At 39.4% G+C, this 13719-nt stretch overlaps 1 protein-coding gene across 2 annotated transcripts in view; it reads left to right on the top strand.

The window, feature by feature from the left end:
• Positions 1-13719, top strand: part of ABCC4 (ATP binding cassette subfamily C member 4 (PEL blood group)) — a 143444-nt gene that overhangs the window by 39992 nt on the left and 89733 nt on the right. For both annotated transcript variants that reach the window (XM_063149543.1, XM_063149542.1), the window contains exons 14-19: positions 4816-4912; positions 6032-6250; positions 8155-8295; positions 9658-9695; positions 10007-10104; positions 13063-13209. In XM_063149543.1, coding sequence (XP_063005613.1) covers positions 4816-4912; positions 6032-6250; positions 8155-8295; positions 9658-9695; positions 10007-10104; positions 13063-13209 — 740 coding nt within the window. The remainder of the gene's footprint in view (positions 1-4815; positions 4913-6031; positions 6251-8154; positions 8296-9657; positions 9696-10006; positions 10105-13062; positions 13210-13719) is intronic.

Here is a 13719-nt window from a genome sequence, read left to right as displayed (position 1 = left end):
ATATTATTAATAAAGGACTTCAGCTCTTAAGAATTTCTTCGTGATTCAGACAAGTCATTCTGTGGATGATGGAGTAGATAAAGGCAGTTTTTCAATTAATTCCTCTTTCCTGGTCAGATTCCTTGGAAGGTATAAAGTGAAGAGTTCCTATTTTTGTGTTATTTGTTGTCCTTTTTTCCTGTGGGTTCTTGATAGTTAATAGTAGGCATGCTTCAGCCTTTTGCCGGGGGGGGTTGCCAGTATAGTTATATGTTTTTTTACGTATTTGGATATGAAAAGATGCCTTTGTTTTATATTTATTTAAATAAAAATAGCTTTTAATTCACTTTTAAGAAATCCAATAGTTTGAGAACTCTAGTTTCAAAATGAGGGACAGCCATCACAGATCCAGGAGCACATTTCTTTGTATGGTGAAGTTTGGAGCAGATGGAGATTTCTAAGAAAATCGTTCAATTGCACTTGGATCTCAAGGAATTTCCTACTTTCCCTTTTTATCTATATATTGCTATAGATCATATTGTTTCAGATCACTTTTAGATAGAGATAAAATTGTGTCCCACCAGCAGTATTGACTCAAAAGTCATGTTTTTAAGAGTGGGATTTATATTTCATCAGTCTATTGGGGCATGCCTTTCTCTAGGTATTGTTACTTCCTGTGTATGATTATCAGCTTGATCTTTCTTTCTTTCTCTTTCTTTCTTTCTTTCTTTCTTTCTTTCTTTCTTTCTTTCTTTCTTTCTTTCTTTCTTTCTTTCTTTCTTTCTTTCTTTCTTTCTTTCTTTCTTTCTTTCTTTCTTTCTTTCTTTCTTTCTTTCTTTCTTTCTTTCTTTCTTTCTTTCTTTCTTTCTTTCTTCCTTCCTTCCTTCCTTCCTTCCTTCCTTCCTTCCTTCCTTCCTTCCTTCCTTCCTTCCTTCCTTCCTTCCTTCCTTCCTTCCTTCCTTCCTTCCTTCCTTCCTTCCTTCCTTCCTTCCTTCCTTCCTTCCTTCCTTCCTTCCTTCCTTCCTTCCTTCCTTCCTTCCTTCCTTCCTTCCTTCCTTCCTTCCTTCCTTCCTTCCTTCCTTCCTTCCTTCCTTCCTTCCTTCCTTCCTTCCTTCCTTCCTTCCTTCCTTCCTTCCTTCCTTCCTTCCTTCCTTCCTTCCTTCCTTCCTTCCTTCCTTCCTTCCTTCCTTCCTTCCTTCCGACACTTCCTTCCTTCCGACACTTCCTTCCTTCCGACACTTCCTTCCTTCCGACACTTCCTTCCTTCCGACACTTCCTTCCTTCCGACACTTCCTTCCTTCCGACACTTCCTTCCTTCCGACACTTCCTTCCTTCCTTCCGACACTTCCTTCCTTCCGACACTTCCTTCCTTCCGACACTTCCTTCCTTCCGACACTTCCTTCCGACACTTCCTTCCGACACTTCCTTCCGACACTTCCTTCCGACACTTCCTTCCGACACTTCCTTCCGACACTTCCTTCCGACACTTCCTTCCGACACTTCCTTCCGACACTTCCTTCCGACACTTCCTTCCTTCCTTCCTTCCTTCCTTCCTTCCTTCCTTCCTTCCTTCCTTCCTTCCTTCCTTCCTTCCTTCCTTCCTTCCTTCCTTCCTTCCTTCCTTCCTTCCTTCCTTCCTTCCTTCCTTCCTTCCTTCCTTCCTTCCTTCCTTCCTTCCTTCCTTCCTTCCTTCCTTCCTTCCTTCCTTCCTTCCTTCCTTCCTTCCTTCCTTCCTTCCTTCCTTCCTTCCTTCCTTCCTTCCTTCCTTCCTTCCTTCCTTCCTTCCTTCCTTCCTCCCTCCCTCCCTCCCTCCCTCCCTCCCTCCCTCCCTCCCTCCCTCCCTCCCTCCCTCCCTCCCTCCCTCCCTCCCTCCCTCCCTCCCTCCCTCCCTCCCTCCCTCCCTCCCTTCCCTCCCTTCCCTCCCTTCCCTCCCTTCCCTCCCTTCCCTCCCTTCCCTCCCTTCCCTCCCTGTGCTTGTGAGAGTAGACAGAGCTGCAGGACAGTTTAGAAATCTTTTAAAATAAGGCCTAAAAGACCTAAAGTTGTATGCACATCATTCGTAGTATCAGACAAAATTCACATAGAAAAAGTTCTGAAACACCACGATCTCTGGCTGAGAAAGTTCCTAATATATGGACTCTGGAGGCTGGAAATGGATGCCAGAGGAAGAATCTCCCTGTGTACTTTCTCCAGCCATCCAGTGCTACCTGATGCCTGGAATAGGTAAATGGATTTTGTGGACCAGTCGTATTTATGTGTGACTGGGACTTGTCATGAGATGGAGATAAATCATTATCAAGGTAGGCATAGAAGCAGAAGCAGCAGAGTAGAAAAAGAGACAGCAGAGTAGAATGTGTAGGGTATGGGTTTTTTTTGTCTCTAGCAAGCATAGTACCTTTTTTTAAAATTTTGTATATTTTGAAATGTGCAAAATTAACTGGGGGGTTGTTCTCCCTAAACTGCTTAAATTTAAAATGGAAGGGAGAGGAAAACAAATATAGGAAATAAATTAATGTAACAAAGGGTTTATGCCTGTGAGCACTTATGCATGTGCTTTAATTTCATTTCAGTGGTTATTTTCATTGAAATGAATACAAGTATTAACTAGAGTAAAGTTAAAATTGCGTGCAAACTTCCAAAAAGGAGAGGGAGAAAGAATGGTAAGGAAGAAAGTAGAATCATTAAAGAAGAGACATTTTGCAGAGGTGAAAGAAAGCTGGTTCTTGGAGATAAAAACTTAAAAAAGATTGAAGAAAAACTTGTCTCAAAGAAAAGCAGAACTGATAGGGAAGGAAGAACAAATGAGGATTTGTATGCACAAAGTGCAAAGACTCTGCCTGTGCATAGGGGAGCACTGTGTTGTTGTGGGCCCCTTTCTCAGTGTCTCCTGCTTCATGCTCTGCACTATCAAAGCTCAAGCTAATTATTTTTTAATTCTGTAGCAGTTTGCTGTCAAAGTGCAGTGGGTTTTTCAAATGAGTTATATCATCCTGTTACTTAAGTTTGTTAACTTAAAATACTCTTCGCTTATTTTTGTTGAATCGGAAGAGTGTAGTTTCTAGAGAGGTCTGTCCTGATTCTGGTATTTCTGATGATGTTTTGGCTGTGGGATGTGAATTAGTAGGTGCGTGCAGCAGGGTGAAGTGCTACATGTTGAGTCCATGAAGGTACAAGGAGCAGGGAGCAGTAGTGTGGAAAAGGAGGTGTAGAGTGTTGTAGATGGCAAACCCAGCATGACTCAGCAATGTCATGCTCTTGTTAAGGAAATGGGACCTTGGTATTTATGACTAGTGCTGTATGTGGCAGTACAACTAAAATAATACTCCTGTTATGCTTTGTAGATGTAAGGTCTCAGTTGAAATAATGTTTCAATTTTGTGCCCTTCAAAAAATGTATAGACCAGCTTCATACTCCAGTATAGGTAGTCAGGAACATTCAGGTCCAGGGCAGGGAGACAAAATAGAAAGCTATCTGCAACTTAAAAGAAAAGTCTATTTGGGAGACTTCTTTATTACTTTTATTTGTTTTTCTTTCATGTCTGGAGGACTTCAAGTATGAAGGGACCTTGTACACAGGAATGAACTGGTCTAGGGGCCCTTGGGGATGTAATGGACTGAAATTGCATCAAAGGACTTAAACTTGAGCTTCAGAGAAAAAAATTATGGCGGCAAGGGTAGCTTGTCCCTGGAATACATTTTCAAGGGTGTTGCGATTTCTGTTTAGCTTAAACATGGAGAAGAACCCATTTAACTTCTGCCAGGAACATTTTTACGTTTAAATTGATTCTTAGTTGGGGAAGAGGATGCAACTTTCACAGTCCCTTCATCTCGCTTTTTCTTGTACTCCAGAGAGGCTGGAGTGTTGTTGCGGTGTTCTCTGTCTGGATCTGGTGTGACTGTGTGCATAGTTGTGTGCGTGCTTGTGCATGTAATAAATGTGACAGTGGAGTTGGTGCAGCAGTTTGTCCTGTTGTCATGCATGAAGTGTGCTCACAGTCTAACCAAGTGTGCTTCTGAAAAGTGGTGGACAGTCCCAGGGAAGGTGAACCATCTGGGTTTTAAAAGACAGATAAATATGTTGTGGCAGTGCTGGGCTGGCTCCAGCAGATGTCTGAACTCTTGGGCCAGTCACATCCCCTGCTGAGAAGGCTTTCAGTGGGTTCTCTGTCTCATCAGTGAGAAAGGGACGCACCTCAGATCGTCATTCACGTAGAATTGGGCTTTTCACCTGGTTGTTGTTCTTCAGTCATACAGAACAATATTTCTAAAAGTAGATGGATGATGAAACTAAGTCTTAGTGAGCCTGTTGGAAAAATAAACACTTATGGACTATTTTGGAATGTTTTGAGTTTTTTTTTTTTCTTAAATCAGTAGTACTGTGTAATTCTCCAGAAGAGTCTCTGTGGCTCAGTGTTACAACTCGTCTGAAAGCTTCTCTCAAAGAAGACATACTTTTACTGGCTCTATTTCTCCATAATTTTCCACAGTATCTTGCCCTTCTTTCTCTTTCCTTTAGAATAATTTTTAAAAATTTGCAATTCAGCTTATGACATGTACATTTGTTGCAAGAATGTTTAAGACAACTTTAATGAAATGTCTTATTGCCTCCTCTTTTTTTGCAGATCAGAAATAATTATATATCTTTTCCATAGCTTGAAAACTTTAAAATTAAATGAGGAACATGTTTTGTTAAGGTTTTATATAGTTTTCGTAAATCTAGTAAGCACGGTCATCTTCTTATTTTAAAAACTGAGAAATTGAATAGAATAGGTTTTCCAGAAATAAATAAAGTCTTCTAGGACATTTAATTTTCATTAATCTTTCCATCTCTTTGCAGATGTATTTGTCAAGCCTTACGTCAGAAGATTTCTGTTTTGGTCACTCACCAGTTGCAATATCTCCATGCTGCAAATCAGATTCTAATTTTAAAGGATGTAAGTGATTTTAATATCTATACTTATATTTTTTCATTATCCTTTTTAATCTAAGAAAGGAAAAAAAAGGTTTTAATTTTTAGTTTGTAAGTGTATTTTCTGTCTACTTATGACTACATATCAAGTTTTACAATTATTAATAAGTTTATTTTTCTTGGAATACCTTCCCTGAAAAATCTGTTGCTGAATTTTGTCATGCATGTAAATAATCTTGCATTAGTAATACTTATTTCTTCAAACACTTTGTCTGGTTTTGAAATAAAAGTTTTAGCCTTCCCTTCCTTCAAATTTAATATACTCTGAGACTGTGTTAATGTTTTGCCTTTGTTCTTGTTCCTTACACTTCTGCGTGAATTAAGAACTGTGTTAATTTTGCAACAAATCAATTTTTAAATTAAGACTGAGACATAGTCTCAGATGCTTTTGAGAATGAGCATGCCTTCAGTACAGCTGGCTCCTTCCCATCTTTATTGTACCAGATACTGAGCGACAGAGGGGAAATGCAAGGACTGCAGTTGGGGCTTTTTTTCCTGTTTTTTTTTTAAGGCTGGGTAGTGAAATATTTGAAATTACTTCTGACGCATCACAATGGTGCAAAAGGGCACTGTTCCTCTTTTACTTTCAGATTGCTTGAAAAATTTCAGTAGCTCTTGAGAAATGAGTTTGTGGTAGAGCTGAAAGAAATGTGGACATGGCCAGTGTTGCTCCTTGTAAGGTTCTGTGAGGATCAGAAAATGGAGATGGTGTTTTCCCCTGGGATGGAGCAATATAAAAAGACTGATGGTTGTGTGTGTGGTTTAATAGGTTGTCCTGAAGCTGCAGGGCTTGGCACGTCCCACAGCTTCTCCAGGGAAGTTATTCTCCCCTGGCTGTAACTGAGGTTGTTCTCATCCTGTTTGTTTGGTGGCCCTGTTAGCTGCTACAAGGTTTCTGGTCAGAGCTTAAAGAGCTTGTTTCTGCTCCTCTTAGTGAGGAACTCATAGAGGCTTCAGCTCAGTTACTGCAGTGGCATGTGTGCCCAGCAACTGCAGAACCCCAGAGGTAGCAAGGACTGGTAAGAAAAATTGTCCTTTATGCAAAGTATATAATGAAGGTACTAAAACTTTGTATTGATTGTAGGGTAAAATGGTGGGGAAAGGTACCTATGCAGAGTTCCAGAAATCTGGCATCGACTTTGCTTCCCTTTTGAAAAAAGATGAGGAGGTGGTAGAGCAGCTGTCAGTTCCAGGAACCCCCAACCTGAAGTCTGCCCGGAACCGAACCTTCTCAGAGTCCTCTGTCTTGTCCCAGGATTCGTCCGTCCCCTCGCAGAAAGATGGAGCTGTGGAACAACCACCTGTGAGTGCTCAGAGGAGAGAGGTGTCTTGATTCTTGTCTGGCTGGTTTTTAACTTAAATTTTGATATGGGCTTTCCCTGCAGCATTGGGATTTCAGGGATTACTGAATTGCATTATCAGGTGAGAGCTCGCCTGTGGAGAACGTGCCCGGCTGTGCTTGGCTGGCAGCTCACAGCTGAGCGTGGTGCTGTTCAAACCCAGCAGAGTCAGCCTGTGCAGTTCAGCATCAGCTCTGCTGAGTGCTGGGAGCATTCCTTGTGTGAGTCCAGAGCCACCACACTGTGCTTCTTTCAGCCTGCCCTCTGACAGCAGTGCTGTAAAGGACCAGTCCCACTGTATTGGGTGTGTTTGTGCAGTGTTGAACTGAAATGAACACTTTCCCTGAAGTCCTGAGCTCTGGGAAGTGCATGTAGAAGCTGTGGCTTTATGCAAAGTCTGTGTTTGCATGGCTGGCATCAACATGCCCATAAACATACCCACATGATCTTGAGCTGGCCTGCGGGGGTGATCCTGGGACGCTGCTGCCTTGCTCTCTGCAGCCCTTTTGGTGGTGGAAACAGAAGGCTTTGTAGGGTGCCAGTGTGACTTCCAGGTGCCTCCTTATCTCTTGGCCTGCCCAATGCAAAAGCAACCCTGAAGTTTCTGTACCAGAGGTTGCCTTCTGCTGGTGTGTTTGCATTCCCATCAATCAATGCAGGCTCCCTGTAACCCTGCTAGGCTTGTGCTAGCACTGCATCCATGGAACAAGCATTCCCTGTATGTCCCTGATGCTTGTCACCCCTATACTGTAGGTCTATATTATCTCTATTTCTTCTCTATGGTGAAAAGCAGTGAGATTAAAAAAAAAAAAAAAAAAAAAAGCTATGGACTTTTTAATGCCTTTTTGAGGAATGGTTTTATGCTCCAAAGCAGTGAACTTACATAATTAATGCCCCAGTGGCAATTCCAGTCATAAATTCTCTTAAATTTATGGAGGTGTACCAAGCTTCTTAGCAGCATCAATACTGTTGAATGGGGATGGGGAGAGGTGGGAAGGTGTGGTGGCTGGAGAAACAAAAAGAAATATAGGCTTCTCACCTTCTATGGATTTGTAGCTTGCATTTCTCTTTTTATGTCTATCAGGTCTCTTGATTCCACTGCTTTTGTACAGCCATGCCTTGTAGCAACAAAATCAACTGTTACATGTCCACTAATTGCCACTAGTTTTTATATTGCATATACTGTAAAAATTTTAAAAGATTCCTGATTTTATTAATTTGTATAGTTCTTTTACCTTCTTTATGCCTGTATCATTTTTTCCTTCTCTGTTTTTTAGCATCCCCCATCCATTGTTTGCTTACTATGACTTCCCATTTGTCATTTGAGTTATTTTCCCTATTAATAGATGCTTTGTTCTTATTTACAAGGAGATGATTAGAACTTTGTTGATAATTTGTAAGTCTCAAGTATAGATTGGTTGATTATGGTACGTACTTGTAGAAGAGTATTTACCTTAAATGCTTTTCAGGGAAGGAAAGGTTGCCCACATTTGCTTTCTGAAAACAGAATCTTCCCTGAGTGAAGGCCTTAATTTGTGGAGCTGTTATGCACGAATGTGCTATATAAGAAAAAAAGAACCCACATAGTGGTCAGAGTAAATATTTCTGGCTATATATGAAGTTGTGGTATATTTGGTGAGCCAATGCCAAATAAAATCCTTGAAGTGTTGCTTCGCAGAGTAGATTTTTCAGTATTGGGGCACTGAGACTAATTTTTTTGTCATAGCTATAGTTCAATATTTAAAGTTTTTATATGCATAATCACTTTATCTCCTTGTTTAATTGTTGGCTAATTTTGAACCTAGTGGCTTAGTCTGAATCTGTAACTACAAGATTGATGGGGTTTATTCTATGGACTTTCTTTCAGGGTGAAAATGCACTGGCTGCAGTGCCAGAGGAGAGTCGACATGAGGGAAAAATAAGCTTTAAAGTTTACAGAAAATACTTCTCTGCAGGAGCAAACTACTTTGTGATTTTTATACTCTTATTATTTAATATTTTGGCACAGGTAAGTTGTTGGAAGCCACAAATAGTATTGAATGTATTTTGGGTTTGTGAGATCTTTTTCCCCTTTATTTATTTTTTTTTTTTTTTAATACGGTGCATACTTGGTGCTGTAATGTTTAGTCTAAAATGTTTGGGTGTTCTTTAATAATTTTGTAGCATACCCAAGTGTCAGCATGGAATTTTTGGTACAGCATTGAGAGGTCTTATACTGATCCTTATTCCAACAATTTTAATACCTCACTAAAATAATTATTTTGGTGACAACATGGCATGAAAATTATAAGCCAGTGTACTTTGTTTAGAAAGAGAAGAAAATAATAAGGTGTATAAAAGTGGTGTTAAAAAACAGAGTGTTTCCATTTGAGGAGGGTAAAGAGATGTACTGGGTGTGGGAGGACAAGAGCCTGACAGAAGTGTTCAAAGAGCAGGTCACCTGTTGGTAAGTGCAGATCATGTGAAAAGTTTAGGTGGAGGGTCACTGTTTAGCAGAATGAGAAAGGAAGGAAGAGCATAGGCAAATATTTTGTGTGATGCAGACTGTAGTAGGTATGTAGATGAGTTTTTAAACAAAGTTATTTACAAACTTACTGAAAGCAATGGTGGGCTGAGAAAGCTGAGTGAGGATAGCTTTCGTGAACCTTTTTCTCTGTTTTTTGCTGAGAAGGCTCAAATTCATTTCATGGAAATTATTTTTCTTGGCTGTAAAAAAAATAGTCTATATATTTTAACATCTTACTTCTTGCTCGTCCTTGAATTGAGTCTGTTGGAAAGTTAGCTAAGCAAGATCAGATCTCTGTAGTAGACTGCCCACAACTTCAGATTCACATGAACAGAAGTGTATTTTGAGATAATAACCCTGTTACATGTTTGTAGTCACCTTTTGTCACAGAAGGAAGGTGGCAGAAGGAGTTTTTCCCTCCCTCTCCTCTCTCATCTTCCTTCAACCCTGTTTCTGGTAATTATCTCCTGTAAACACAAATTTCTGGACTGGTAACATCAGAAAGTTTGTTAATCAAAAAGCATTTTGGAATATCTCTTGTAGCAAATTTAGGAACTGAGAAAATGAGTTCTTTAAAGTTCAATTAACATACATTAGGTAGAGCTACTATATTTTGTTTGCTAAAGTGTATTGCTTTCCTTTAGCTTGCTAACATGTAAGGTAATTTAAGGTAACTTCTTTCTTTGTAGAGCACCTTCTAATGTGCTTGGCAAATTGCTGCTGGTCTTGAAAGACTGGATGGCATACTTTTCTGCATATGTGATGTTTTCCCAGAGAGCTTGAAAGAATAGCAAGGAAATTTAATTTTCTAATTTTTTTTTTAATTTTGTGAGATGATTCTTGTATTTGCTTCTTTTGCTCAAGGTGGCCTATGTGCTCCAGGACTGGTGGCTTTCATATTGGTAAGTTGGTGATAAAAAGTGGCTGGTTGTTTCTGCCTTTTCAGTCAATTGCTGTTTGTTTAGTTGAAGAGGAATGGAACCTGCTCTAGAATATTTCAGATCTTCCTCTGATTTCCACTTCTTTGTTTGGGGGGAAAAAATTAACACTTTATGCTATGTGTAGCCTGTAATTGCATCTATTCATGTTGTGATGCATGACAGCATCAATACATGAGATCTTTTGAACTAAAGATTTCAACTAAAGAATTTATTCTAGAAACAGCTAAATGCACGTATTTTATGATGGTTATCTTCTGTGTGCATTTCCACAGGGCAAATCATCAAGAAAAGTTGAATCTCACAACAAATGGAAATAATGGAACAAAAGTGCCTGATCTAGACCTTAACTTTTATTTGGGAATTTATGCAGGTAATTGCAGAGGCATGTGTGTGTGTATGTTTGTGTCTTAAGAACTATTTATTATCTGATAGAGATTATTGAGAGGTGCAAAGCAATGCGTGGGGGAATGTGATTTCTAGCAGTAACTGAGCAATGTCTTAACAGATTAAAAGCCTGACTCTTGTTTTCTGATTAAATAGATTGCAATAAATAAAATAAATCTGACAGAAGAAATAGGTTGAATGCAGAGTCTTTAATTGCTTTGGCTGGATTTTGGAAAGTAAATCAGGAATTGAGTATCTGAAAAGTCAGTCACATTAAGGTTGGGGTTATTGTCTATATATTAGTAAGTAATTGAGCTAAATCTTCAGTCATTATATGGATGGCAAGAGGGATTAGAAATGGATCTTTGTTTTGTGCTGTTCTAAAACTTGGCATGGCTACATTTCTTCTGAAGTGCCATAGAAAAAGAACAGGCTTTTAAAAGGCATCCTAGATGGGTATGCAAAGCAGGTTGTTAAAAAACATTTCAATATATTTCAATAGGTAGCATTATGCTTCTGAATATTCAGAAAAGGGCGTTGATCCTTGCATTCAGGCATCCAAACATCTTGAAAAACTGCTCTGAGATGTAGTAAAAATTGCCACAGAAGAATCATGTGCATGCTCTCAGATTCTGCTGTTTAACACTCTTAGTGATGCATGGTTTTATATGGCATGGTAATTTCTTCATGGAGATGTAAATGGTTGGTGTGAGAAAACAGGTGGAATGCCAGAGGAATATGCATTGAATGTATTCAGAAACATCTCCATGGGTGAGAGAATAGGTGCAGGATTTTTTGTTTAGTTTGTTTTCTGGAATCCACGTGATCTGAGTGGCTGACAGAAAACATTGTGTTTGGCCTGGGAAGCAACAATTTAGGAGCCAGATGAACTTGGCTCTTATTTTCTCTGTGTATGTAATGTCTTATTTCCTGAACTGTTCCAGTGGACTGCGCAGTGTGATTGAATGTGGCAAATTTCACTTTCTCTAACCAGGTAGCCTAAACCACATTAGTGAAAATTTTATTCTTAAAGGAATATTTTGCTCTAGATAGCAGAACAACAAAAGCTACCTTTATATTGAAACTTTTAGATGAGAGTTGACTCTGTTCAATATTTGCAATTGTTGAACAGACAGCATTGACTTATCTACACAAAATTGTAAGTGGAGTTGACAAAGTTATAAAAAGGTAGTGCATTTTACAGGAAATACATACTAATCCAACTTACCTTTTTTTATAATCTAAAGAGTAAAACAATTTAACATTTTTATTTCTGATTGTCAATGTTTGAAAAAACAAGCCCACTGTAGTAGTTCATTCTTAATCCTTGTTGCTTCTGTGAAACAAAGATTTTGAAGAGTAAAATTGCTCTTCAAAGAGTAATAGGGAGCACTGCTGGCCAGAAGTGGGGTGCCAATTCCACACCTCTTCTATAAGGCAAACATGCAAAGAGCCCTTGTCTCTCTCATACTGAGGTTCTGAGCTCATGAACAGGGAAAGCAGAGACAGACCAAGTGAAGGACTTGGAAGCATGTCTTGTTTCCCTTCTCCCCAGCCATTAGGTCTGTTCTGGGGGGGTAGTACCAACAGCTTCCAGCAGCTTCCAGGCCTGAGTAGAGCTGTACAGACATGTGGGGTTTCCAGGATGTGATCCCTCTCCTCGTGTTGCTCCCAGAGACTGCTGTTAGGAATGGGCTGTGCCACAGCCTCCTGCTTCATGCCTCTCCTGCTCCCTTTTTGCATGACCCAGCTTTCCTGTTTGGGTATGTGCAGTTATTCTTGGAAAAATTGTCTTCTCCTGGCCTGGGATACAGCAGCTGGGACAAGGCAAAAAAACTCTCATCCCAGCCACCAGAATGTAAGCAATAAACTGCAAGAAGACAAATGAAATAGTGATGATACCTTTATTTACTCCCTGGGAGGATACAGAAGGAAGCATATGGGATAGCTTAACCATTTCACATAATTTAAAACCTCCCTCTTTCCCACTGTTACTATAGCTGTTCCTGAATTGTGTAGGATTTTAACCTGCCCTGAGAATAGGCAAGGTTTTCTGCTGGTAGGTGGGGTCTAACTTCAGCGTGTCCTCAAGACCTGAGGTAGCTGTGCTGCTTTCTGAAGCAGAACACGTAGAGCCTGAAAGCTCTGCTAAATCTGAGGTTTAGACCTTCACTGTTCACTGTCATTGACAGGGAATTTGAGTGGCCACATTGGAGATTATGCACAGCAAACAGAGCAACAGCAATCTCATTATTTATTTCAGTTTTTTGCCCTATAGCACCCTTGTCTTGTAAGCAGAGACATGCCCAGAAGAGAAGCAAAAGAGTCTGCACACCAGTTCCCTAGAACTGTTTCTTCTCATGGCATAAGGAATGCATCTTACATAGTGTGAAAGATGCATAATTTATGTGATTTGGTGTGTTTTAAAAGGGGAAGAATGGCATGAGTGGTTTGGACTGATGGGGAGTAACTCAAGGTTGTGTCTAAATAGCCATGTATATATTACTTGTTTAATACCTGCTGGCAAGTGTTGAATCTTCACAGTGACCTGTGCCAGCCACAATTATACGTGGCACTGCAAAATGAATTTTTTAGTAATGCTGTTATGCAGAAAGTTTCAATATGCATTTATCTCATGGGTTAACAGACATTTCCTACATTTCTATGAAGTACCAGTTCTTTCAAACAGAAAAAAGAGAAATGGATTAAATTGATTCTGTGATAGTAACTGAAGCTAGTGACAAGTGTATCTGCGTTCTGCACTCAGTCTGAGTCCCCCTAGGCTTAAGTTTGGATTCTTGCTATATGCAGAAGTCCAGAGAATTTGGTTTTAGTGCAATCTTATTTTTAACTTTTTTTCTCCTGAAATATCCATATCTTTTTGGACTCTCTATTCATGTTCTGTTGTTGTTTTTTGTTTTGTTTTTTTTTTTTTTTATTTCAGGTTTAACAGTGGCTACAATACTATTTGGCATAATAAGAAGTCTTCTGGTGTTTCAAGTTCTTGTCAATTCTGGTCAGAATTTGCACAACAAAATGTTTCAATCCATTTTGAAAGCCCCTGTCTTGTTTTTTGACAGAAATCCTATAGGTAAGTTTATTGTAAAAAAAAAAAAACAAAAAACAAAAAAACCAAACCTCAATATTTAATGTATCTCCTTGATTGCACAAATTGTACCATTTCTGGACAATTACAGTTTGATGGTATTTTTGCACTTCTGTTGGGTTCTTTTGCTTCTTTTACTTAGACTTTCTAAATCTAAATTTTTATTTAAACACCTCAAATTTTACAATGTAGTCCTTTTCAATTTCAAACTCTGCCTGCTTATTGACGGTTCACCTTACTGTGTTTAAGTGCAGCTTACAGAACAATGAATTAGCTGTAGCTTTGGTGTTGTACATGGACCTGTATTTGCACTGCTGTTCTGATGCAGTTTCACAGGGAGTCTCCCATATGCTGAGTGTGTGTGAATGCATTTTGTGAAACTGTGATCCAGATCCTTATGTTCTTCAAAAAAAAAGGAGAGAGAAGCTGGAGCAGAGTGAAGAGAGTGGGAAGGTGGGTGGTACTGATTGCCCAGCCAAAGGTTTGTCTTTTACA

Source organism: Melospiza melodia, chromosome 2 (assembly GCF_035770615.1).
Source record: "Melospiza melodia melodia isolate bMelMel2 chromosome 2, bMelMel2.pri, whole genome shotgun sequence".
NCBI classification, from domain to species: domain Eukaryota; kingdom Metazoa; phylum Chordata; class Aves; order Passeriformes; family Passerellidae; genus Melospiza; species Melospiza melodia.
The sequence above is the reverse complement of the archived record's forward strand: the minus strand, read 5'-3'. Positions and strand labels throughout refer to the sequence as shown.